The 27,294-nt window shown below is 37.5% G+C and overlaps 1 protein-coding gene across 8 annotated transcripts in view; it reads left to right on the forward strand.

Moving 5' to 3' along the window:
• rptor (regulatory associated protein of MTOR, complex 1) overlaps nucleotides 1-27,294 on the forward strand; it is a 378,992-nt gene that overhangs the window by 316,733 nt on the left and 34,965 nt on the right. For 6 of the 8 annotated variants that reach the window (XM_056246142.1, XM_056246144.1, XM_056246147.1 and 3 more), the window contains 5 exons: nucleotides 2,631-2,734; nucleotides 3,033-3,249; nucleotides 3,739-3,849; nucleotides 23,834-23,939; nucleotides 26,600-26,714. In XM_056246142.1, the coding sequence (XP_056102117.1) occupies nucleotides 2,631-2,734; nucleotides 3,033-3,249; nucleotides 3,739-3,849; nucleotides 23,834-23,939; nucleotides 26,600-26,714 (653 nt within the window). The remainder of the gene's footprint in view (nucleotides 1-2,630; nucleotides 2,735-3,032; nucleotides 3,250-3,738; nucleotides 3,850-23,833; nucleotides 23,940-26,599; nucleotides 26,715-27,294) is intronic. The other 2 variants (XM_056246143.1, XM_056246145.1) reach the window with 1 other exon arrangement.

Raw genomic sequence — 27,294 nt, forward strand, 5'->3', positions numbered from 1 at the left:
CTGTGCCATATGCATCACCTTAGAAGTGGCTTCAAATGTTGTTCTCAGGGGTATGCGAGACTTCACTAATCAGTAGATTTGTCATCACATCTCTTTCGAGCTGGGGTTTTTGATTTCCAGAAAACACTCTCACTTTGACATCATCTATCATAAGAAAGCTGTAGAAAGACTTCATAAAATTCACAGTTACTGCAGACTTGCTTTTCTGCTTTAACTAAAACTCTTCTTTTCATCTTGTGTAAACCATGCTGGGCTATGTTTTAAAATTGAATCTTTACAGTGTCTGTATAATCTCCTGTTACAGAGTTTGAACTGAAGAGAGGGGAGGGGTAGACTGAGTTCTTAAAATTATCTGACAAAGTATCAGACACTCTGGCTTGATTTCTTGGGGCTGCTTGCATCACGTCTACATCAGCTTGAGCCCAACTGCAGCCAAATGACTAACAATGGCTTCTAGTTTTTTGAAGCATGGTTTTGAAGTTTGTTTGTTTTTTTAATGGCAGCTACATACGTAAGCACTTTAATGTAAAACCTTAACAAATCTTGCTTCTTTTTTTAGCAAGACACTGATTGATGTTAAAAAGTCTCTAAACCATGATTGCAGAATTTTTCGAGGTTGTTTGAGCAGAGGGTCATATTGTACATTTCTAATAATCAAACTCAGCTTGTTTTGTCTTTGACCTTTCTTAAGTTCCGGAGCAGCAGGTGACAATGAGTGATTTGTCACACTGACATTTGTGCAGTGGTACTCAGATAGACCTGCTGAGTCCAATCAGTGCAAAATAACACGCACACAAACACCTTTGAGCCTTTTCTGACTTACCCAGACATTTACTCATACTAGCACTAAAAGTACAGTATATACTTGACTGGTGATGGGAAAGTGCATCTCCTATAAGAATGTAGAAAGACAATACGCCAGCATTGAGAGTGATACATTACTACAATATACCACTGCATCTTGTTACTACAGACCTCTTTGTTGTTTTGCTATAGTGTTTGTGTTTCAATAAAGTCTCAGAAAGATCCCTCAGAAACTTCTATTGGCAATATTTTTTTTTTTTTTTTTTTTACTTTTAGGACAGCAATGCATTCAAATACAAATTTTTAACTTATCTAGGATCAGATTTTTCATGTGTACATTTATTTAAATGTATTGAAACTCAATTCCACATGAGAATCATAAAATATTAGCTTATATTTTGTTTTTCATTGATTATGTTCTGTGCACATACATAGTGTTGTTTAATGATACTTCACCCTCTATACCACTGAGGTGCCTCAGCTTTTATCGTTCTCACCAGTTCTTGGATTTAAATAATACAAGAAATTTGGATTTGGAGTAAAAAAAATAGCAGGAAACTATGAAATTATGTATTTGTGCTAACTACATAAATAAAAACAGATATTAGCAGTTCCAAACACTAATGATCTACCTATAGAGGCAGTATTTTGGGGCATCATAGACGCGCTTACAACACATGGCTTTTCCAAAAGATAAGCATCTTAATTATGCTACTTCCTTAGCTAAGTGCATTGTTTTAGCCAAATTTTAAGGCAGCATCGCATATATCCTTTGTTCACAGGATAATACCAAAATGGATTGTGACAAGCTTGGTCAAATATAATAATAACAATATAATATAACCAAATCTATAAAATAACATTGATTAAAAAATCTTTGTGTAATTATTTTACCCAATATTTTTGTGTGATGCATTTATACTTTTTAAAGCTACAGGTGTATTAGACAGCCTTTAGCCTTTGTGATGCATCACTTTAGAGGACACCTACAGTTTTAGGATGTTGCCTATGAAGGCAGTAGGTAGATTTTGTGGGGGTTGTACAATGTTAATAAGAAAATAAACAAATGTATTTATTTGTATGGGGGTTGTACAATGTTAATAAGAAAATAAACAAATGTATTTATTTTTATGTAATTTATTTGGTCTTATGATCTCCTCAAGTCTTTTTCACTGATTATTGTTTACATTTCAATAATCCACATCATATCTTTTCTCTCTTGATATTCATATCTGTTTTTCTTTTTAAATTAATGAATCTGAGGGACACAAACACAAGCATTTTAATGTTTGATCTGCTGCCCAAATACACAATAACTTTATTTCAGTCTACTCAGTCATGATGAATCTGTCTCTCTTTCACTTCTCTGCAGGCTTTAGCATAAAAATCAGATTATACCATCTCTCCAGATGGTGATGAGAGGATGGGATTGTTCACTATATTTTGATGAAGCAAATAAGTCAACTCTCTGGGTTTTTGTAGACAGCATTGTTTGGGATTTTTACCCTTTTAGGTTGCGATTAGAGTTATGAGGAGAGTTTTGCTGATGCTTTTTTCTCTAGGATTGCAGGTAAAACAGACATGCATTCTCTATATTTGCATGCATTAACTGTATTGTATTTTACTTGCAGTCCTGCAAGGCCACCAGAAATAATTTTTGTTTCAGTGCTTAGCTATCAAACCTTGAAATGGGAGTCACTGCTGGTAGATGGGATTTTTGTTGCTTTTAAAGAATAGCAAATTTCACGTATGGTCTTAAGGGCAGGGTGCAATTTTATACTACATTGTTATAATACATCTGCATTCTACACTGCTTCTCACATCAGGCCACCATGAATGCTCGCACACAGAGGATTCTGGACTCAGGATCTCTGACCCAATCAGCGCCTGCCAGCCCCACCAGCAAAGGAACACTCATACATCAAGCAGGGTGAGTTACTCGCACTTAAATATGTATTAGATTAATTTAAAATCAGCAGCAGGACCATATAGTCATCTGGAATGATTCTTTTTTAAATAACAGGTGAAAAAGCAGAATGTAATAGCTTGTGCTTCTGTTATTTTACTCTTCTTTGCATCTATTAAATAACATCCTGTACTTTTTGGGTTATGTTCATTGTCACTGGATATTAATTTTGTTTTAACATGCAGCATTGCAGTGCATGCTGACCCTCTTCTTTTGCAGCACATTAATCTGTGTGTTATGGCCCTGCTTGTTGGTGTTGTAGTGCTTCCCACAGATCCAAACGCTCTTCATCTCCCTCCAGCGGATCTCCTCCCATGCCCGGTGCCTCCAGCTCCAGCCTCACCAATGAAGTGCCCAAACCGCCGGTCCGGGAGGCGCCGCCTGCTCGGCCACCATACACACCGACTCTGGGTGGTCAGGCTCCCCACTCGCAGCAGTTCCCACGCACCAGAAAGATGTTTGACAAGGGCCCTGATCAGGTACAGCATTGATATTAGTTTCCCACAGATCTTCCTCCATCAGATCTTGTTCATTTGTAAGAACACTGTATTTTGCAGTCTTTGTGCTTTTCTTATTTTGTGGCAGTCTTTGTTTGTGGTTTAGACCAACAGTAGACATTAGTTGTAGCATATTTGTAAGATTTTAACAATGAAACTAAGCCTTGTGCCATGAAACCAAGCTATTGTACTATTTACAATGGTACAAAATATTTCTATTCATCAAATAAATGCTGTTCTTTTAAACTTTCTATTCATCAAAGAATCCTGATTCTTTTTTTTTAACATGGTTTCCATAAAAACATTAAGCTGCAAAACAGTTTTCAACATAAATATTTCATGCCCACGTTTTTCTTAATTAGTAAATAGTTGTGTAATAAGCAGCATAAAGCACAGTCAGACCTGATCACCCAGTCAGCGTTTATGTAGTGATTCGGTTACATATTGTCATTTGTCTGGTGTGGTCCTCAGGCTGCTGAGGATGGAGATGAGACAGCTGCTCACAGGAGCTTCATCAGTGTGAATCTGCAGACAGGTCTTTGTGACTGGAGTGCCAAATATTTCGCTCAGCCAGTCATGAAGGTGAGTGCTGCATGGATAAGAGGTGAAATCGAATTAATTTACTTCTAAATCAAACTAATTCAGTTAATGAATTGACTTGAAATCATTACTATTCAGGTTGATTTAAACATGTTGATTTAGCAATTAAACTTTAAATAATATTAGTAAATGGATGAGTTGGACCTCACTTCTAATATTATCAAAAAAACAATTTGCCCAAAGTGAAGTAAAGATTAGTGATGTAGTGTCTCAAAAATATGTATGCGATGTTGTTATTTTGGGGAGGAGAAGGGGTGGGGATCCTTGTATGCGCAATCTTGCAGCGGGGGGGAGGTTACGTGGTCAATATTTAACTAATAAAATGTGACCACTAATTAAAAAGTCATGGGAACGAGTTCTAAATAGTACGTTTTTGGAGGAAAATATGCAAAATGCCATTGGAAAATCCTTATGCACCTTGTGATTTATAAGGACCCCCATAAGCTGATAATGTGAGGTACAATGAGGTAAGATTTCCTGACTCAAAGTTTCTGTTGCCATGGGAATGGCATGACATTTCTTCAACCGTTTATCCTTTTTTTTTTTTTAAGAGAAAACACTTTCTGCCTGTTCCCAGCCAAACTACAGCTGCCAAACTTCATTGTCCCCAGAGGGGACTTTCTAAAATACAAAACTGCTGCTGCGGTATTCAGTGTTATCCCATAAACCAATATTTAAATATATGTGTGTTTGGCTCCTTTGATGTCATGCTTTACTACAGGGCTATTCTATACTATCTATTATACTACCCTTTCTACTGTGAATTGTGTATATATATATGTCCATATAGACAGAACACAAAATACAATCATTCTATCATGTTATTTGGGCATGTACCATGTAATATCATGGTGTATAAAAATGTTAGTCATTCAGGACTGTGGTATTATCATCTAATACCACCACTGCAACACATCACCGCCACAGTATTTCAGTAAGAAAGGTAATTTGTTTAGTGTTTTTTTTTTACATTGTCTTCTGTAATTGTCATTTACGACTGAAAATATTTGTGAAAATGCGTGTGGGTTTTGTGTCCTGTCCTGATGCATTATAATGCATTCCCATCAGTATGTGATCAGTGAGGAACACACACAGCCTGTGGCACAGTGCTGAGAGTAATACCTTATGTTTACTGCAAGAGAACAAGACACGTAATAATCAATAATGTGTGGGAGACAAAACAGCATAAAACATCAATAAAGTAGCATACACAATGTTGCTGATAGGACTTTGTTGATAGGTTCTCACTCTTAGTGTGTGCTGATGGGGGAAGATGCTGGAAAAAGGATTGGTCAATGTGCGAGAGAGGTCAGCATGATTTTTACCAGCCTTTTTTTCAACCAGGATATATATAGATTTAACTGGGATGTTAATTTTTTCAACACATCACACAATGCACTGCAGTTTCCATTTTTAGTGTGATGATTTGAGCCCAACCAATCAAGAGAATGCATTGACGACTTCTATAGCAATTGTGTAAAATTGTACCAAGAGAGCATATACACTCACCGGCCACTTTATTAGGTACCCCATGCTAGTAACGGGTTGGACCCCCTTTTGCCTTCAGAACTGCCTCAATTCTTCGTGGCATAGATTCAACAAGGTGCTGGAAGCATTCCTCAGGGAGTTTGGTCCATATTGACATGATGGCATCACACAGTTGCCGCAGATTTGTCGGCTGCACATCCATGATGCGAATCTCCCGTTCCACCACATCCCAAAGATGCTCTATTGGGTTGAGATCTGGTGACTGTGGAGGCCATTTTAGTACAGTGAACTCATTGTCATGTTCAAGAAACCAATTTGAAATGATTAGAGCTTTGTGACATGGTGGAAGTAGCCATCAGAGGATGGGTACATGGTGGCCATAAAGGGATGGACATGGTCAGAAACAATGCTCAGGTAGGCCGTGGCATTTAAACGATGCCCAATTGGCACTAAGGGGCCTAAAGTGTGCCAGGAAAACATCCCCCACACCATTACACCACCACCACCAGCCTGCACAGTGGTAACAAGGCATGATGGTTCCATGTTCTCATTCTGTTTACGCCAAATTCTGACTCTAACATCTGAATGTCTCAACAGAAATCGAGACTCATCAGACCAGGCAACATTTTTCCAGTCTTCAACTGTTCAATTTTGGTGAGCTCTTGCAAATTGTAGCCTCTTTTTCCTATTTGTAGTGGAGATGAGTGGTACCCGGTGGAGTCTTCTGCTGGTGTAGCCCATCCGCCTCAAGGTTGTGCGTGTTGTGGCTTCACAAATGCTTTGCTGCATACCTCGGTTGTAACGAGTGGTTATTTCAGTCACTGTTGCCCTTCTATCAGCTCGAACCAGTCTGGCCATTCTCCTCTGACCTCTGGCATCAACAAGGCATTTCCGCCCACAGAACTGCCGCTCACTGGATGTTTTTTCTTTTTCGGACCATTCTCTGTAAACCCTAGAGATGGTTGTGCGTGAAAATCCCTGTAGATTAGCAGTTTCTGAAATACTCAGACCAGCCCTTCTGGCACCAACAATCATGCCACGTTCAAAGTCACTCAAATCAACTTTCTTCCCCATACTGATGCTTGGTTTGAACTGCAGGAGATTGTCTTGACCATGTCTACATGCCTAAATGCACTGAGTTGCCGCCATGTGATTGGCTGCTTAGAAATTAAGTGTTAACGAGCAGTTGGACAGGTGTACCTAATAAAGTGGCCGGTGAGTGTATATATATATATATATATGTATGTATAGACTTTATTTTTATATAACTTTTCAGAACTAAGACAAACAGTCAACCAGCTTCATGGGTATTTACATGGAAATTCTTTCAAAATATAACATTGAAGGGAAAAAAAACTGTTTCCATAAATGGTTAGTACTAGCACTATATTAAAGAGATTCTTGAGTAAAAGGAAGTCTTCAGGTTATCATGTAAACATACATATATACACTTATAGACACATACATACACAAATATACTCATATCCAAAGCCATACATTCATGCAGCTTAGAGTAATATATTTTCATGGTGGTGGTTATAAATATGCATATACATATTCCTATTACACATTTATCTCCCTTCTCTCTGTTTTTATATATTCATAGTAGACTTGAATAACAGTCTTTCCATTTTATAAATGTTTGTAACAGTTTGTAATATACCAATCTGGTATATTACTAAAATATAGAATATAATCTGTTTCCCCAATCTCAAAGATTTTCTCTATACTTATATGTATTTCTGACCAATACAGTTTCAAAACACACTGCCTTAAGCAGGAGCCTAGATTTGCTACTCCTTTTTGTTTGGCTTTCACTTTGGGCGTAATAAAGAAACGTTTAGTTTTTTTTCCAACAAAATTCCCTTAAAGCCCTGGAAAAACTAGTCATGCTCTGTGAATGCCATCAATTTAACCATTCTTCATCTGGGATGCAAATCTGCATTTCCTTTTTCCACCAAATCGCGCCGGTGCATTCGTTGACCACAGGGGGTTAATATACTTAGTTGAGTGACCTTTAATCTAAAAGGGATTTAATTTGTGACAACTTTACATCATCCCTCTTATTACATCGTTACTGCAGTGTAGTGCTGTGATGACATATTTTTGTTGGCCAAAACCTATAAAAAAGTTACCATTTTAGCAGTTTCGGTTCCATTGTCCTGAAGTCAATGGTTCTTTTAAATGGGTTTTTGGTTAAATGCATGAAATAAGGTCTGTGGTGAACAGAAGCTCAAGATATTTTCTACAATTTTATTTGTACGTGTTATTCTACAATTTAAAATACATCATACCCTTTTGTGAAAAAAAAAAAAAAAAATCTTTTAGTTGTCTTGTGAAAGCGGTTGCTAACAAATGGCTAAATGGGACTAGAGGTTGTTTGGGGACATTAAACAGCATAAGCCAAATAAGTAAACTGATGCAAACTTACGAGTTGGCCTACAAAAATACGTAATTCCTGCACCACTATTGATTTGAGTTAAAATTTGAGACTTCAAAGTAAGGGGTAAATCCACACAGGTAACAACAAACAGGTAATCCACATGAACAAGGCATGCAACAGTTCAACATATTTTAAAACAATATATGACAACAAAGTGAATAACAGAGAGGACTATAAATGTGGTCGACACTAACAAACTAAAGACAGAGGTGATTTTTGTATGGTGACTGACACAAACACAGGAAATATGGGGATTGTGAAGTTACCGTGGGTGTAACTAAACCACATTTGTCGTTAAACTACAGGAGTGGACATGTTCGGTTCACTTAGTTTTGTTGTGGCCACGACCATAGTAACTTGTGGGAATGTAATTATATGTCGTGGTAATAAGATATTAATTTGTGGGAACATCATATTAACTTGTGGAACCGTGATAATAAGTCGTTATCGTTAAATCAACAAGATCCTATGTGTAGGGTATGACATTTTTCTTGTGGCCATGACTTCATTTGTTGAGGGAACGACATCTATTTCTCATGGCCACGAGTTAAATGCATAAACGACCATAGTAACCTGAAGTTATCAGACATGGATTTTTTTTTATTAAGAAAAAACGCAGAATTGAGGCTAATAACATATTACCTATTATATTGTATTGCATGTGATGGTGCATATAGACACCAAGCATTCAAATCAAGTTTGTTATCAGTAAATGTTAAAAGAATATGCCTTATTAAACGTTTTATCTATCAGATCCAACATTCTTTTAAATCCATTCACGTTTATTTTTAAACATTTTTTACTATTATTATTTCGTTACATTTTATTTGTATTTATTGTTATGTATTATGTTTGTTAAAGTATATATTTTGTAAATACTGTATGCCTGATCATGCCAGTAAAGTTTTGAATTTCTGTATACCAGTATATGTATACATTTATATATATATACCGTTTGATCCATCTCTTTACCCTGTTAACGTTTTGTATTATCTAATAGCCTTCTTACCGCACCATATAGCTAACAGTTAGTTCATAGTTTTGTAAATGGCAATAGCAATATGTTAATATAATAATTTCTTAATTCCATGCTTTTTCTTAATTAAAAATAAATGTTATTATAGGCCTATGCATTTCTGATAATTTCAGGTCACTATGGTCATTTACCATAGTGATGGAGTTTGGTTCAGGTTGGGTTCAACACATTCAGGTTGTTTACGCATTTAATTCATGGCCATGAGAAATATATCGTTCCAACAACATTGGATCTCAAAACTAAGTGGACATAACGGTGTCGTTACCTCGATAAAATGATCACTTTCCCACGAGTTAATATGTCATGGCCACGACAAAATTAAGTGAACCGAACATGTCCCCTCCTGGTCACCGTATTAAACGCCCCTACTCTTTGGACTCCCCCACAGGGGGGAACTTACCAGCCACAATGTGCACTTAATGTAATGCAGCAGTCACTAATCTGACAAAAGAGTGAACAACAGAGAGGGTACAAATGCACAGGACTTAACTAATTAAACAAGGCACAGGTGATGAACTGATGAGTTTCTTTGGTGACTGACACAAACACAGGAAACAGGGGGATTGTGAAGACATAAGCCGAAGAGCAAAAACAATGTCAAAATAAAAGTCATTGGCTGTAACATCCAAATTTGTGACAATTCCAGAGAGCCTTATAATATCATGATTATTATATTTTTATGAAATTATTGTTATAATTATAAAGTTATAATAGTTCCTCCTTGGAACAATGTATGAAAATATTTCCTTGTCAATCTATTTTATAGATTTTCTATTACATATATTGTAAATATTTAGGGCCCAAGCCTTGAAAAGGCGAAGGCCCTATTGTTTTCCTAAGGATTATTTATTATTATTATTATTCTTTTTCTGTCAACCTTTCGGGCACTTTTGGGGCTCTTAACGTGCTCGAAAACTCTTGAAACTTTGCACACAGGTCAGAACCCGCGGCCATCAGGGCCGGGCTGAAGCTGGTACCCGGGCGTGGCAGGGGGGCTCGACAGCGCCCCCTGGAACGGGGTCCGAAAACTGGGTCTATAAATCAAACACGCTTTCATGTAATAATTTGAAACTTGGTACACATATAGATCTCATCGGTTCATATATCCTTCATGCTCTTACTTTTTACCCCAGCCCAACAGGAAGTCGGCTATTTAGGGTTGTTTGGAAACGCATGCTCTGGCATTTGAAACACTTCTCCTAGGGAATTCATTCAATCATCGCTAAACTCGGTGTGCATGTAGTCAAGACATTGAGGATCCCAAATTGCGAACGGATTTTTGATATCTCGAACGGTTTGGCCGTGGCGAGGAAACGAAATTATGGCGAATAATGGAAACAGGAAGTGTGTTATAACTTCTGCATACATTAACTGATCTTGATGAAACTTCAGTAGTGTGTTCGTCGTAAGAGGCCGATCACATGGATGTGACTCTTGTGAGTTAAAGTTATAGCGCCACCAACTGGCAGAAGGAAGTGTGTCACTTTCAAAATGCTTTGAAATCACCCTCTTATTTTTACCCGATTTGCTTCAAACTTCACTACTATAATGTAAACACACGGCAGATGTAGACCTGTGAATGGATTCTTGATATCTTAGATACTGTTGTCGTGGCAACGCATCAAACTTTAATATTCTTTTTTTATGCTTTTGAGACTCTTAGCATACTTGAAATTGCATGAAACTCGACAGACACATCACATTTATTAGCCAGTAGATATGTGCAAAGTTTCAGAAACGGGCGTGGTGAGGGGCTCAGTAGCGCCACCTTTTGTCAAAAGTGGGGGGATTAATTTTATCTACAGTAATAAAAATCTGTATGTGTATTGTTCTCCTCGAGCCAGACAACTTTCTAATTTACACTCAATAGCTCCAACCAACAGGAAGTCAGATATTTTGGTTTGAAAATTGTCATTTTATGTCTCTCTCTCTCTCTGAGCCTACGTCTCTGTGTGTGTGTGTGTGTCTGTGAGTGTGGGGAGGGGGAGGGGGGCTAGATTAACCATTTGACTGCTGTGTGGTTTGGCCTGCATTTAAAAAAGAAAATAAATGTCTTACGCCTTGTATTTTTTAAATAAGTTGTATTAATAAGTAAAGGCATATAACCAGTTGAATTGTAGTGCATTGAAAATAGTTTTATATAATTAGTTTATTAATTAAATTAACTTGGTCCATAAACTTCGTCAGAAAATTTGGTCCATAAATCAAACACACTTGCATGTAATATTATGAAACTCTGTACTCATATAGATCTCATCGGGCCAAACAACTTTAAGCCAGCCCAACAGGAAGTGGGCTATTTTGGTCTTAATGTGGATGTTTTGCAAAACCAGGCTCTACATTTTTACCCACTCCTCTTAAGTGGTTTATTTTATTCCCACCAAACTTTTTCAACATGATGAAAATACATTAAAGAAGCATAATTGTGAATATCTATTGAATATCTCTAATTGTTTTGCTATGGCGAGGGATTAAAGTCATGTAAAAAAAAATAAACACTAAAAGCCTCATATCTCTAAAAATGTAATTATACACCATTTATTTCTAGATAAAATTATACAAATATCAGAACTAAACCCATTTTATTCTTGTTTTCAATTTAAGAATAATGTACAAGTTTAAAAACAGCCAGGATGCACTATTCAGTTAAAAAATAAATATATCAAATAATACATAGGGCTATACTGCCCTCTTGTGTTCAAAATCAGGTAGGCCTGTTGTATTTAAATATAGGTAGCTGCTATGTGACTCCGAGAATTTTTTCTCACCGGTTATTTGACGTGTAACACCGGGGGCTTTTATATCGCTAAGTTAAAAGTAAAAGTAAAGTAAGGACATTTATAGTGGTGGCGCTCGCAGTGCGCTCGAATGAATTTCTATGGAAGTAGAAATGAAAAAACGTTCGCTCTGTTTTGCTCGCTCGTCGCCATGGACGCGCACCGTAATGAATGCCACTGCAGCCGCATACTTTTTAGTGTCACTTTAAAATTAGTGCAATATCGGGGGCCAATTGCTTGAATTGTGAGTTCAATAGTCTATTATTTTTCACGGAAAACACAACAACAAAAGAGTACAATGACAGATTCGCTTAAATAGGCGCTTTTACATAAAATAGCCTATTCCGTCATCATCTTTTCAGTCAGCTCTTCACTCTCGTGATTAATGAAATTTGACTCCTATTGCATATAATTGCTGCAACTTTCGTTCTGCTCACAATTTAGTAAGCAAACACGCTTCAAATGTGTTTTTATTTTATTTTTGTGTATATATATGTGTGTGTATAATATATATATATATATATAGGCCCTATATACATATATATATAGCTTATGTTTCAAATATGAGTTAATTAACAATCGTTTGAAAGAATGATACTTTTAAACATATCACTAAACCGTCATTAGGTGTCGCCAGGCGACCGTCTTAATGAGCGAGTCATTGATTCATTTGTTCGAACGATTCGTTCGAATGGCTGAGTCATTCATGAATGAGACAGATTATGGATTGGTCATTGAATCTTTCAGTCAACCGATTCGTTCAAAATGCTGAATCATTCAGTAATGAGAAAACACGTTGCTGTGAGATGCGCAATGGTTCTGCTGTGATCTTTGTTTAACTAGTTTCACTGCTGAAACAGAAAAAAGTCAATATTGCATATAAAATGTAAGTGATTTGACGTGTGTGTGAGAGAGATTGTGTCTGTTACAGTGACAAGAGTTTAACCCTTTAAGGCCTTGTCTTTTTGGATATATATCTCTTTTTTTATTACAAAATGTGCATACAACCCATATATTGTAAATGTATTGTTTGCTTTAAATTAAATTAAGATTGTATGTTTGGTAATTGAACCTAAATAAATTTAAAATTAGGAAGTCGGCTATTATGAGTTTAGGAAGGCCGATCAGATGGATGTAACTATTGTGAGTCAAAGTTATAGCGCCACCAACTGGCAGCAAGAAGTGTGTCACTTTCTAAATGCTTTTGACAAAAGTGGGGGGGTTAGTTTTATCTACAGTAACAAAACTCGATATGTATATTGTACTCTTCGAGCCGGACAACTTTCTAATTTACGGTAATTAGCTCAGACCAAGAGGAAGTCAGATATTTTGGTTTGAATATGGTGAGCCTCTCTCTGTCTCTCTCTGAGCTAATATGGCAAGCCGTTTTAACATTTAATCATTTTAACCTACTAGTCTCTATTTTCATGCTACTAGTACTTATTTTTTAGATACTAGTATCTATTCCATTAAGTACTTGTACTTATTCATTAGCGACTAGTGCTTATTCTGTTTAGAATATTCAAAGTGCTTATTCAATTTTTATGCTTATTTATATTTTCAGAGCAGAAAATCCGATTTTTCTGCTTATTCAATATTGCATCTAAAATGTAAGTGACTTGACGTGTGTGTGTGTGTGTGAGAGAGAGAGAGAGATTGTTTCTGTTACAGTGACAAGAGTTTAACCCTTTAAGGCCTTGTCTTTTTGGATATATATCTTTTTTTTATAAAAAAAAGTGCATACAACCAATATATTTTAAATGTATTGTTTGCTTTAAATTAAATTAAGATTGTATGTTTGGTAATTGAACCTAAATAAATTTAAAATTAATGTTCTATATTTCAGATCAATATATTTGTTTTCCTTCATTTTAATCAACACTAACTTTATTCTCATCTGAATTATAAATAACTTATTTCTGTATAAAATAAAAAATCCAGAATAATCCAGACCAACCAGAGAGCACTATTTCTACAACATCATCAGTGCTGAAGCGGAACTACCAGAGCCGTTCGGCAGATAGCGAGCAGATATTTTGTGTCACGTCATGCACAATAACCCCAAAGGCACCAGGGTGGCGGTGCCACCGGCTTTATATATATATATATATATATATATATATATATATATATATATATATATATATATATATATATATATATATAAATATAGCTGCGAGCAGCGATGAAGGGCCCAAGCCGGCAGCACCGCCACCCTGGTGCCTTTAGGTAACTAAAGGCACCGGGGTTGCGGTGCCACCGGCTTGGGCCCGTAATCGCTGCTCGCAGCTATATTTTAATTTAATTTCATCAGTTGTATGTCTCGTATTATATGATATTATATTATATTACATATAAATGTATCTGAATTATATCAGCTAACAGCAACACTTTTTTCTAGAGGATATTTTTATATGAAAAAATCCAGATCATTCAACCACTACTTACATAAGAAGTCTCTATTTCCATAAGAAAGCAAGTGTTCTTAGGGTTTCCTGGTTTTTAAAAAACCCAGTAAAGCTCATGCGTGGTAGTTCAGAAAGCTTACTAAACAGCGAACAGTCTGGACACAAGTTTGAGATGTGCATAATGGATCATAAAGATCTAAGAAAGCTTTTTCAGTGCAAAATGAGAAATCTGTCTTGAGTGAGAAGAACTCTATTCCAGTCTATTAGAGTGATGGGTGTGATAAGTGCATGTTGGTGGTGACTTGACTGTGTTTACTTGTAAGGATATAAAAACTGCTCGGGAGGAGACCATTAACTGTGACAAATTCACATGCTTCATTTCCATAGAAAAACAAATCATTGATTCTCATTAAGAGATTGATCTGGAGCCTTAGAGCTCCAGAAAAAAAGACAGGTGTGATTTCTTACTTTGCTTGAGGAGCTTGGATGTGGGATTGTGTCATGGGATCTGCCTGTTCCCAGAGCTCCTATCTGGAAGACTGGATCGATCAGGGCTAATTAGCTGGAGCTCTGCTTTTCAGCTCTGTGTGTACATACCTGGACACTTTATTTAGCTTGTTGAGCAGTTTCTTTTTTTTAATTATTTAAGTCAACTCAAGTCAATTTTATTTATATAGCGCTTTATACAATACAGATTGTTTCAAAGCAGCTTTACAGTAAACAGGAAAATAATGATCAATGATGCAAATAAATTCAGTTCTGCTATAAAGAAGCTCTAAAAAGACAGTGTCATTTTTCAGCTGAAGTGTTGATTCAGTTCTATAACTGTGTAAAGTTAATGAGATTAGTTCAGCTTAAGCAGCTCTGGAGAAAACAGTGATGTCATCATCCAGCTCAATTCAGTTCTCATCCAATAGTGTCAGTGCAGTCAAAACAATAATATTGCTGAATTTTAAGTGTCCCCAACTAAGTCAAGGCATCTTCATTTATATAGCGCTTTTAACAATGGATTGTTTCAAAGCAGCTTTACAGAGATAAACATATAATTTAAGGTAACAGAGATTGTTTTGGCTTTATAGCGGTTCTTGAATAATGTTATTTCCAGCTAAAGTTAATTTTGATTGATTCACCTCTGTCGAAATGATCAGACTTTAAACGCGAACCTGTGATTAACGCTGACGGCGTTCACATGCACATTCAGAATTTATTCTATAGTTATGTGCTTTTGAAAATATGTGCGCAGGTTTGTAATTCCATACAACCCATGCCTAAACAAACTACTTGTCTTGCCTATAAATTTTGATACAGAATTTTGTTTTATTTTATCACTTCGGGGTACGCAAACCGAAATTCACAATGCTTTATCAAGCTAAGCAAGCCAATGGTGAGAGTGGCAAGGAATCCAAACTCCATCAGGTGACAGAATGTCACAAAATGATGACAAAAAAAAAAAATTGGGAGAGACCAGGCTCAGTCGGGGACCAGTTCTCCTCTGTCCAAATGAACAAGCATCGTGTGATTATGATTCCTGGCTGTATCACAAGTCAGATTGCGGATTGATATCATTCAGAATGTTTCATCCAGTTCCTTCTGCTTGAAGATCACATTACATCACACTGGCATATGGAGGGAGGGGTAGATGTAGCTGGGCTTAAGGGTCTGTTCAGAGGGCTTGTCTGGTTCTTGTGGTCTTTGCTGAGGATCTATACCGATGGCTGTCAAGTCGACAAGGTCTTCACTGGGGATCTGTCTGTAGGGCTCGTCTAGTTGTTGTGGATGTTGCTGACATCCAGTGCTACATTTTGGTCATCTCTAGGTGCAGGTTTACAATCTGGTCTGGATACAAACCGTATCCGGCTGACTTTGGTAACCTTGGGATGAGAATGAGACCGACAGACAAATATTAGCCTAGATGGCATTTCTATTTTGATGAAACAAGTTAATCGGATGTTATGGGAAGTGTTCCTGGTTCCAGTTGACCTAACAATGCAACCTAACAATCCTTTAAGGGGTTTGAATTATAGAAATGTGATAGTGTGTTATGTGTTTGCTAGGTTAAAGAGATGGGTCTTTAATCTAGATTTAAACTGACAGAGTGTGTCTCCCTCCCGAAGTCTTTGAGGAAAAGGATCTACCACCTATAGTCGATTTTGATATTCTAGGTATTATCAACTGACTAGAATTTTGAGACTGCAGTGGACGTGAAGGACTATAAAGTGATAGGAGCTTGTTCAAGTACTGTGGAGCTAAACTTTTAGGGGCTTTATGAGTAATCAGCAAGATTTTAAAATGTATACAGTGTTTAATGGGAGCCAATGCAGTGTTGACAGAACCTGGCTAATATGGTCACACTTCCTGGTTCTAGTAAGAACTCTAGCGGTTGCATTTTTGACTAGCTGGAGTTTGTTTTTTAAGCCTGCAGGGCAATTGTAATTCATTACAATAATCTAGCCTTGAGGTCATGAATGCAAGAATTAACTTTTCTGCATTTGACGTTGAGAGCATATGTAGTAATTTACAGATATTTTTAAAATGAAGAAATGCTGTTTTACAAATGCCAGAAATGTGGCATGAAAGTTTGGTATCAAAGAGCACACCCAGGTTCCTAACTGATGATGAACATCAAGAGTTAGAACGTATTCTAGGTTATTATGAAGATAAGCGTCACAATCATCACCATAATATTATTATTACTATTATAATAATATTTCTGTATTATACAAGCTAAGTGTTTATATTTCATAAAACTTTCAAAAAAAGCGAGGCATTAACTCACAATCTTAATTTATAATTTAACAATTAATGATAAGAGAAATGGACTGAATGTTGTATTCAATTTGTATAACTGATTTTTAATTGTTGATGTATGTCAAGTCAAGTCACCTTTATTTATATAGCACTTTTTAAAATACAGATTGTATCAAAGCAGCTTCACAGTGATGACATGAAAATAATACAAGAAGTTTGTTTCTAGAAGAAAATTGCGTCATCGTCCACCTGAAGTAAGGCAGATCAAGAATATTGTTGAATATTAAATGTCCCCAACTTAGCAAGCCAAAAGCCAAGGCAACAGTGGCAAGGAACCAAAACTCCATCAGGTGACAGAATGGAGAAAAAAAACCTTGGGAGAAACCAGGCTCAGTCGGGGGCCAGTTCTCCTCTGGCCAACGAACGAACAGTGTATGATTATGATTCAGGCAACATTACAGGTCAGAAGTCAGATTGGATCAGAACATTCACAATATTTATCCAGTTCCATCTGGTTGGAGGTCGGAGTCTTCACGCCGCTATGGAGACGAGTTTGTTGAGGTGTCCATGAGGGCTTCACAGGGCTGATGAGGCTGGCACTTCAGGGATGCGTTGTGGTCGTGTCCAGGCGCAGGTTCACCGTCTGATCTGGATATGGTCCGGATCCGGCTGACTTCAGTAAACCTCGGAACAGGGGCAGTTTCTTCATTAGGGCGATTGGGCGACGCACCACCAAAGTGTGAAAGTGACTTTTTCAATCACATTCACAATCTCATTCAACCACAGAGTTACGCTAGCCGTCACTATAGTCCAATCAGCGTCATGTCACGGTCTGTGGAGTACCGCCTCTTTTTGTGACAAATAATATTTGAAAACTATTTTGAATTTGAATAACAAGAAAAAATTAAACACTACTATAATATCTTTATCAAATGTGATAAAAAAAAAAAAAAAGAACGAGAGCGAGAGAGACTGTTGGGACATCTCGCGACTCGCGAGTTGAGGCCAGTTGAACTTGAACAGCATCATGGCAAACGCAGTCATAACGCAGTCATTTACCGTGTCATTAAAATAAATACCATTCAGCCCGTCGTAGTAATCAGCATACATTGAGCAGGAGCAAGTAGCAACAGGAACAACAAGATCTAGGAGGGCCTTGGGAGAAGACGACAAGCAAAGGCTGTCTAAAGAGGTATTTATTGCTGAACATTTTAATACTCGAGTGTTGGAAAATCTCACTTTGTTTTTACAATCAGTTTAGGAAAGGATGGTAGCAGTCTTTTTTACTCCTAGCATTGTACTTTGAAATTTATACATTTCCATTCGAACACCAACACAATCTTTATCCTACACGTCAACGATTCAGTCAACAATATTATTTGTCGCCACCTAGTGGAATCTTTAATAAAATAACTTAAACTATCTGAGTGGATTGAAAATACATTTACTGGTCAAAAACCCTTGTCAAACTCCATTTGAGCTTGAATTTTGGTAAAATGTTAATTAACGTAATAACACACACACACACACACACACACACACACATCATCAGCGCTGTCGGACGGAAGCTTTGTATGTCCAAAACTGTTATTTTCAGGAAACGAAAGAAAACCTGTTTTTTCCCCCAAAATAATTTCCAAGCTCTTAATGCTTTCCATTGGTAAAATATTTGTAAAACACATTGACAGATGTAAAGGGTGACCAATAGCATTAATTTTTGAAAAAATAGGGAGATATACAATATGGATTCTGCCTGATACATTGTTGCTGTCGGGATGGAAACCTTGTATCTCTATATTTATATTATAATAAATAATTTATTTTATAACTAAAATAAATGTATTTATTTTGTCAGGTCTGCGACACAATCTTAAAGTAGTGAAGTTGCCTTTACATGCTTAAGCTGTTAATTTCTCCATTGCATGGGTGGACCTTATCCTTATCAATCATCCAAACATTTGATCTACCGCCAGCAGTTGATTTTGATATTCTTGGTGGTATCAACTGGCCAGAATTTTGAGATCGCAATAGACGTGAAGGACTATAATGCGTTAAGAGCTCGCTCAAGTACTGTAGGTAGTCAGCAATATTTTAAAATGTATACGATGTTTAATTGGGAGCCAATGCAGTGTTGACAGAACCGGGCTAATATGGTCATACTTCCTGGTTCTAGTGAGAACTCTAGCTGCTGCGTTTTGGACCAGCTGTAGTTTGATTATTAAGCGTGCAGGGCAACCACTCATAAGAGCATTGCAATAATCTAGCCTTGATGTCATGAACGCATGAGCGTTTCATTGAAAGCATATGTCGTAATTTAGATATATTTTTAAGATGGAAGAATTACTAGTCATCCAAATTTTTATATCAGCTATGCATTCCGTTAATTTTGTGAATTGGTGCGTTTCGTCAGGGCGCGAAGAATTATAGAGCTGAGTATCATCAGCATAACAGTGAAAACTAATGACATGCTTCCTAATGATATCTCCCAAGGGTAGCATGTACAGAGTGAGCAGCAACGGTCCTAGTACTGAGCCTTGTGGTACGCCATACTGAACTTTTGATCGATAAGACATGTCTTCGATACTGCATGTTGTCGATTTAGATGATTTAACGAGTTTAGACAATTCTTCCTCTCCTATAGCAATGAATGAATGGAATTTTTCCTCAGGGAGACTACAACGCACTGTCTGATGTGATACTGTAGTAGACGGTTGCATAGTTATAATTTTCTCTCTAATATTATCAATCTTGTAAGTAAAGAAATTCATAAAGACATTACTGCTGTGCTGTTTGAAAACGTCCGGTGTTGACGTTTTATTTTTTCGTTAATTTAGCTATTGTTTCGAATAAATACCTTGGGTTGTGTTTGTTTTCTTCTAAGAGTGTTGAAAATAAGCAGATCTAGCAGTTTTTAAGTCTTTCTGAACGCAATCGTGCTCTCTCTCCACGAAATGCGAAACACCTTTTTCATTTTGTTTTCTTCCAGCTACGCTCCATTTTTCCGGCTGCTCTCTTAAGGGCCTGAGTGTGCTTGTTGTACCACGGCGTTGGACTATTTTCTTTAATCTTCGCAATGGAGCAATTGTGTCTAAAGTGCTGGAAAGTCAATCATTTATTTTGCAAGATCGAGTTCTTCTAAGCTATCTGGGATGCTGACGAAATTAAACTGATCAGGAAGATTATTTATAAAGCAATCTTTAGTGGCAGAAGTGATAGTTCTACCATATTTATAACACCGAGTCGGCTTTGCAGCCTTGGCTAAATTAAGTATACATGAGATTAAATAATGATCTGAGATTTCATCGCTCTGCTGCAGAATTTCAGCATCTTTTTCAGAATTTCAGAATCTTTTTCATTATCTACATGAATATTAAAATCACCAACAATTATATCTGCAGCCAGTACCAACTCTGATAGAAAATCAGCTAATTCTTTGACAAAATCTGAATTGTGCCCTGGTGGCCTGTATACAGTAGCCAGCACAAATGTCGAACGGGATTTATCACTTACGCTACATAACGTTACAGAAAGCACCATCACGTCAAATGAATTCTATTTGAAACTAGATTTCTGAGTAATACTGAAGATATTGCTATAAATTACAGCAGCACCTCCCCCTTTTCCTTTTAAACGAGCCTCGTTTTTATAGTAGTAATCTTGCGGGGTGGACTCATTTACAGTAATGTAATTGTCTGGTTTTACCCAAGTTTCTGTCAAATACAGCACATCTAGGGTATGGCCTGACATATCATTAACAAAAAGTGCTTTTGAAGAAAGGGATAGAATATTCAGCAACCCGATCTTTATCATTTGTTCATCTGCATTATATTTGTTTTTAATTTGTTGGACATCAATCAAATTTTTACCCTTAAATGGGTTTGGGAGTTTTTTGTATTTCCTAGTTCGGGGAACAGACACAGTCTATATGATGATATCTAGGTGAAAGATTTATCTGACCTCAGTGACGTGAGACACAGATTGTCGTGTTTGAGTTCTAAGATGTGCCATATTACTAGAGAGAAGAGCAGCACCATCCCAGGAGGGATGAATACCATCTCTTTTCAACAGGTCAGGTCTGCCCCAAAAACTTTTACAATTGTCTATGAATTCTATATTATTTTACTGACACCACTTAGACAGTCAGCCATTTAATGAGCACAGTCTAATAACTATCTCATCACTCCTTCAAACAGGAAGGGGGCCAGAGAAAATTACAGCGAAGTCAAACATCATTAGTACCAACGTGAATAATAATCTTAGAGAATTTACGATTAGCATTAGCCAGCACTTTTAAATTTGCTTTGATGTCAGGCGCTCTGGCTCCCGGCAAACATGTGACTATGGTGGCTGGTGGTCTCTATTTTCACGTTCCGTGTAATAGAATCGTCAATAACTAGGGCACATTCAACAGGATTCTCAGTGGGTGTTTCACTGAGTGGGGAGAACCGGTTTAATGTTGTAATCGGAACAGAAGAGCGATGTTTTGTCCCGCGACTACAGCGTCTCACGTTCACCCAGTTGCCCTTCTGCGCTGGCTCTACAGCCGGAACCGAACAATGCAAAGTTTGGATGCGTCTCTAGTTCTGCAATCTTCTCCGTTAGCCTGACTGTCTCCCTGCATTTATCACATGTAAATCCTATATTCCTGACAGAGAAGGCTGTACTATACATTATGGCTGCACGGTTAATTGCAACGAAACCGCAACGCGATGTGATTTAAAAAAAAAAATAATAATAATTATGCGCAGCTTGTCAGTGCAGTGCGGCTGATCGGTAGTAAATGCTGCTTCATCTGAACGCCAGAGGGCGCTCTCATGCAGACACGCCAAATATGCCCCACCACAGAAGTACTGCAATAACGCACATCATTCCAGGAAATCCCTATTCCAGGACTCTCTGTGGTCACAAAAAATCCCAGGATGTCTTTCGAAAGAGTAGGGGTGTAACCCCGGCATCCTGGCCAAATTTGCCCAGTGGCCTCTGTCCATCATGGCCTCCTAATCATCCCCATATACTAAGTGGCTTCATCACTCTGTCTCCTCTCCACCAATAAGCTGGTGTGTTGTGGGCGTTCTGGCGCAATATGGCTGCCGTCGCATCATCCAGGTGGATGCTGCACATTGGTGGTGGTTGAGGAGATTACCCGCTTCTATGTAAAGCGCTTTGAGTGCCGAGAAAAGCGCTATATAAATGTAATGAATTATTATTATTATTATTATTATTATTGGACATCATCGCTGTAGCTGAATAAACAGAAGATTTAAACACTTTGATTGTTGATTAAACATGACTTATAAATACACGACTGCCTTATTCTGTGTAAGAAGCCACATCATCTAACAGAAGGAACCTCAACTGTCGTTATGAAGTGAGTTTGGAGTAAAGCATGTTATTAATATTGTCTTTTGTTGGACAGGAGGTTCATAAATGATTCTCATGTTTAAAAAGATGTTTGACGTGTGTTGCTTTTTCAAACTCACAGTGCTTTCAGATGGAGCAGCGTTTAAGAGTGTTTACATCAATAACAATCTGCGCATAAAAAACAATCGCAGCCTTTGCGATTTCAAAATCGCGATAAGCCAAATCGGTTTAAAGTGCGATTACATGGAAATTGCGATTAATCGTGCAGCCCTACTATACATGTGATATGAAGTGCAAGTGACAATAGCAGGAGAAGACATTACTCACCGTGTTTGTTGACTGATCCTATACTTACCTCAGTTATTTGATGGATTCGTAAATCCATAATAAATAAATAAAGACCGCAGGCACGGATGGCACGTTAACAGGCTAGCGAGTTACTAGCGTGTTGTTCAGGCTAGCAAAATTACTAGCGTGTTGTCCTAGTTATAACAATTTAGATAGAAGCTAGCGATGTCAGATTAATGTGTGGTAATGTTTGGTGATGAGTAAGATATAATTAGCAATATAAACAACACAGAATGATGGTAAATAAATATTCAAAACAGAAAGCAATACGGAGCTAACAGACGCAAACCACTCAGCAGCGGGCAGACAGTAGCAATCATGTATGTATCAGCATGAAAACTAACACCATGTTTCCTAATTTAGAGGGTGAAAAGCAATGGTCCTAGTAATGAGCCTTGCAGTATTCCATAATGAACTTGTGATCAATATTATACCTCTTCATTTACTGCTACAAATTGGTGACAGTCAGATGAATACGATTTGAACCATGCCAGTGCAAGTCCACTAATGTCAACGTAATTTTTGTCTATTCAGAAGAATGTTGTGGTCGATATTATCAAATGCAGCACTAAGGTCCAGTAACACTAATAGAGAGATGCAGTCTCAGTACTACCTTACAGTCTAAATCATGACTGGAAATCCTTGCCGATACAATTTCTTTCTAAAAAGGAACATAGTTGTGAACATACTCCCTTTTCTAGTATTTTTTGAAAGAAAGGCGAGATTGGAGATCGGTCTGTAGTGAACTAATTATTTAGGATCAAGTTGTGTGGGTTTTTTTTGTTGGGTTTTTTTAATAAGTGGCTTAATAACAGCCAGCTAGAAATGTTTGGGTGCATATGCTTATGACAATGATGAATTAAGAAGAGGATCTATGGCTTCTGGAAGCATCTCTTTCAGTAGCTTAGTCTGTATAGTGTCTAACATACTGTACATGTTGTTGATTTTCATGATTTAACAAGTTTAGACAATTCTTCTTTCCCTATAGCAAATAATAAATGTAATTGTTCCTCAGGGGCTCTTTATAGCACTGTCTGATGCAATACTGTAGCAGATGGTTCCATGGTTACAATTTTCTCTCTTATAGTATCAATCAATCAAAGTAAAGAAATTCATAAAGTCATTACTGGTGTGAAACTATATAGAGAGTATGAGAGATCACAGTCGACATCACTTTTTTAGAGAGATGATACTGTTCGTCTTGAGTGTTTTCTTACACAATTACCTTTGAGTTTCTGTACTCACAACTGTCAAAACCAGGTTCATGTCTGTAATTATATGTGTTTATGGTTGTAAACAAGGTGACCCTTTTGGTGCTCTATTATTTGAAAATTGAATTTTTTTATCTCTCTTTCAGATTCCAGAAGAGCATGATTTGGAGAGTCAGGTTCGTAAGGAGAGGGAGTGGAGATTCTTACGTAACGCTCGTGTACGCCGACAAAGCCAACGCATCACTCAGAAAGGTAAAACTCCAGAATTTGTTTTATACTGACAGCAAAGACTACTTGCATCATCATTCATTTATATATTTAGTTTTGTAACTTGTTATATTACTTGATATTTCACAAAATGTTAAAAATTTAAAAAATGTGTTACACTGCAAAGGCAGCATAAAGCAGCATATATTACTTGAAAATGCATTTAAACAGGCACACAAGGGAATTACTTTTGCTGAAATAATGTTCAACATTAATTGCGGAAATAATCTTATAAAATTATTGTTTTAAATATGGAAATATGAATACAGAAACAATATGAATACAGACTTTAGAAAATCCAAAATACAAATATGAAACTAAAATATATGCTCTTCTAATTTTATGCAGCATTATTGCGTATACACAGAATTTGGATCCACCTCAGAGTAGCCTCAACTTGGCTGTGTAAATCTTTAGGTTACTAAACCCGGGTCTCTGATAACAAGAGTGAGGTATATTGCTAATCGCCTCGAGCGTGACCAATCCTGGAAGCACCAATAAAACCTTGTCTGTCATTTGTCAGACCAATCACTACTGTGGGGCAAGAGTACTGCCTCCCTAATATGCATCACAGCATAACACATAAGTGTGAGGCGAAGCCCAACTCCCGGCCCCACTTAAAATTGCTAAACTGAAACACCCTTAAATAATGCCCATGAGGTAGCCAAAACTCTGGTAGAATGAGCCCTCAGCCCTTCTGGAGGATGAAGACCCATACTATTTTAACCGAATATAATAGCTTCCACTACCAGATGGGACAAGTGTTGAGGTTATATAGGTTTACTCTTATGAGAATCAGCCCATGAGACAAATAACTGATTGCACTCTTTCATTCTGTTCACATAGCAAAACAATATTCGAACAGGACAGAGACAATAATTATGAAAACTTAATCAATAAATAATGTCATTGTCAATCCCCACATGGCAAGCAGAAATCACGGAAAGATAAACAGTAGAAAAGGCTCTCCCCTTATTTAAAAGTTCCTGCAAAAAACATAAAATATCTGCGTGAGAGAGCGTGTTAAATCTGCTCTTTCATTCTGAATCATTTGTTTACCCTCTGAGCCAAACCTGTAGCACTTGAGTTAAAATTCTCACTTTTTTTTTTAGTTTAACCTCTTGGACTTTCTGAGGTATTTGTTCTGCAAATCCAGAATGGGACAGAAAATACCAGGAAATAAGCTATTTCTTCCTCTAGATCCTGAGCTAATATCCTCTCTGCTGTTGACATAACACTGTTGAAAAGTGGTGGTTTTAAAGCAAACTGCAGACAATAACCCTGGCTGATTGTGGATAAAAGGAAAGAAAGTGAGAAGAGAAGTGGCATTAAGAGGCCTCACTGCCTGAAGAACGTTAGATCTTCTGAAAAAGACTGCTCAGTGCGTCCTGGCAGTGAAGCTAAGGCAGATGAAACCATGTTTTTTTTAAACACATGGGGGCCGATGGAATGAGCTGTTAAATGACCGGGGCATATGACGGCAGTCTTTTACTGTCATACAAATCTCTGTCCATTCCCTGGCCCACCGGCTGTGACGGCCAAAAGACGGAAAAATTGAGAGTTTTTCCGCTACCCTCCGGCACATTTCAAGTTGGTCAAGCTCCACCTGAACAGGACTCTTTGTTCTTTCCCCCTTGCTCTGCTGCTTACAGAACTAGCAGTCACCATAAAATAACAGTTAGAAAGAATTATCCATAGCATGTCGAATATCTAGGTATCCCTAGCACAAATAATATTCACAGTGACAGTTAATATAACCACTATCAAAAACGGCAGCATTTGTCGAAGTACTTTGGTGGCTTGTCTAATAACAGTTAAGCATCTTCTGAAAAACATGCTGAAGGATAGCTTCCAAAGATCTTCATGGGGAAGAGAATGAGGTAGGGAGGTTATGCAGTGGTATATATTAGGGAGGCAGGACTCCTGCATCACTGTCATGATTGGTCTGTCGACTTACGGACATGGTGTTATTGGTCCTTCCAGGATTGGTCATGCCCGAAGCGATTCTCTTAGATACCGAATAAATGTTTGAAAGACAACCTGAAAGCTCAAACTTCCAGTTGCTAATGTCATTTGACTTACGTCTATAGTAAACCTCTAGAAGAGATGCCCTGACTACATTAGATGCATCTGGGTAATAATGATGTGGAATTCACAAGTGGAACTGGGTGAACAGTTGTATGATGTAGTTTTTCTGTGTGAAATCCTCAAGTTTAAAAGAAAGCAATGTGCTTGGCTCCCTGTCTGAAGTCAGCAGAGTCTCAAACTGAATAGCTAATGTGCTTACGTCAATGCCGGAACACACGCACAAGTAAGCAGGACTGATTGCGTCAGAGCAGAGGATCCGGCTCACGCTCGTATGTCTTTCTCCTTTCATCACACTCTCTGTCATCCTCCCCTCTGAAACCAAGAGTGGGGCTGCCCTCATTCAGTCTAGCTAGAGGAACTGAAAGAAATCCTCAATTCCCTCTGAGTTTCCTTCATGCATATTTTTTTTTCTAATCTGTAAGTTTAGTTTCACACTGTAGTGTAACCCTTATTCACTTTCCTCAGAAACCAAGAGACTGCTTTGGTCATTAGTAAAGCTCAACTTAATAAAAATGTTCTAACTGATCAAAATTCTAACCCATCCCTCTCGGTTTTAGGAGTGACAAGGTTAGATGATCAGATCTTCATTAATAGAAACCCTGGAGTGCCATCAGTGGTGAAGTTTCATCCATTTAACCCCTGCATTGCTGTAGCTGACAAAGACTCAATCTGGTGAGTGACTGGAATTGTTCAAATAATGCCACTTGTGAATGAGGGCATGATGAGTATCGATGCTTTTCATAGCATTGCATATAGTAAAGTCACCTTTATTTATTGAATGCATGTGTGTGTGTAGTCTTTCTTAACAAAGTGACCTTGCCAATTGTCTTGCATGCATAATAGAGCGTCTTTAGTTGTTTCCGCAGATCCGTGTGAACAGGAATCATTTTGATATAACGTTTTCATCTGTACAGAGGAAAAAACTTTTGTCGTGTCTATGAGCCCTTCGTAGGGGATAGTGTAGTTGACACGGTCTCTGCTGACACTTCAGAGCTGCGTTGTGGTCGTGTTTAGGTCCTTCATCTGATCTGGATACAGCCCGAATCTGGCTGACTACACTAAACCTCGGAATAAACAGAGAGACTAATATTAGCGTAGATGCCATTCTTCTTATGATGTAACAAGTACAATAGGAGTTATGGGAAGTGTTCCCGGTTCCTGGTAACCTAATTTATGCAGCCTAATAATCATTTCACATGATTTGAATTATAGAAATTGATAATGTGTTATGTGTATGCCAGGTTAAAGAGAT

This window comes from Rhinichthys klamathensis, unplaced genomic scaffold, assembly GCF_029890125.1.
Source record: "Rhinichthys klamathensis goyatoka isolate OS25496 unplaced genomic scaffold, OSU_Roscu_1.1 h1tg000036l_1, whole genome shotgun sequence".
NCBI lineage: Eukaryota > Metazoa > Chordata > Actinopteri > Cypriniformes > Leuciscidae > Rhinichthys > Rhinichthys klamathensis.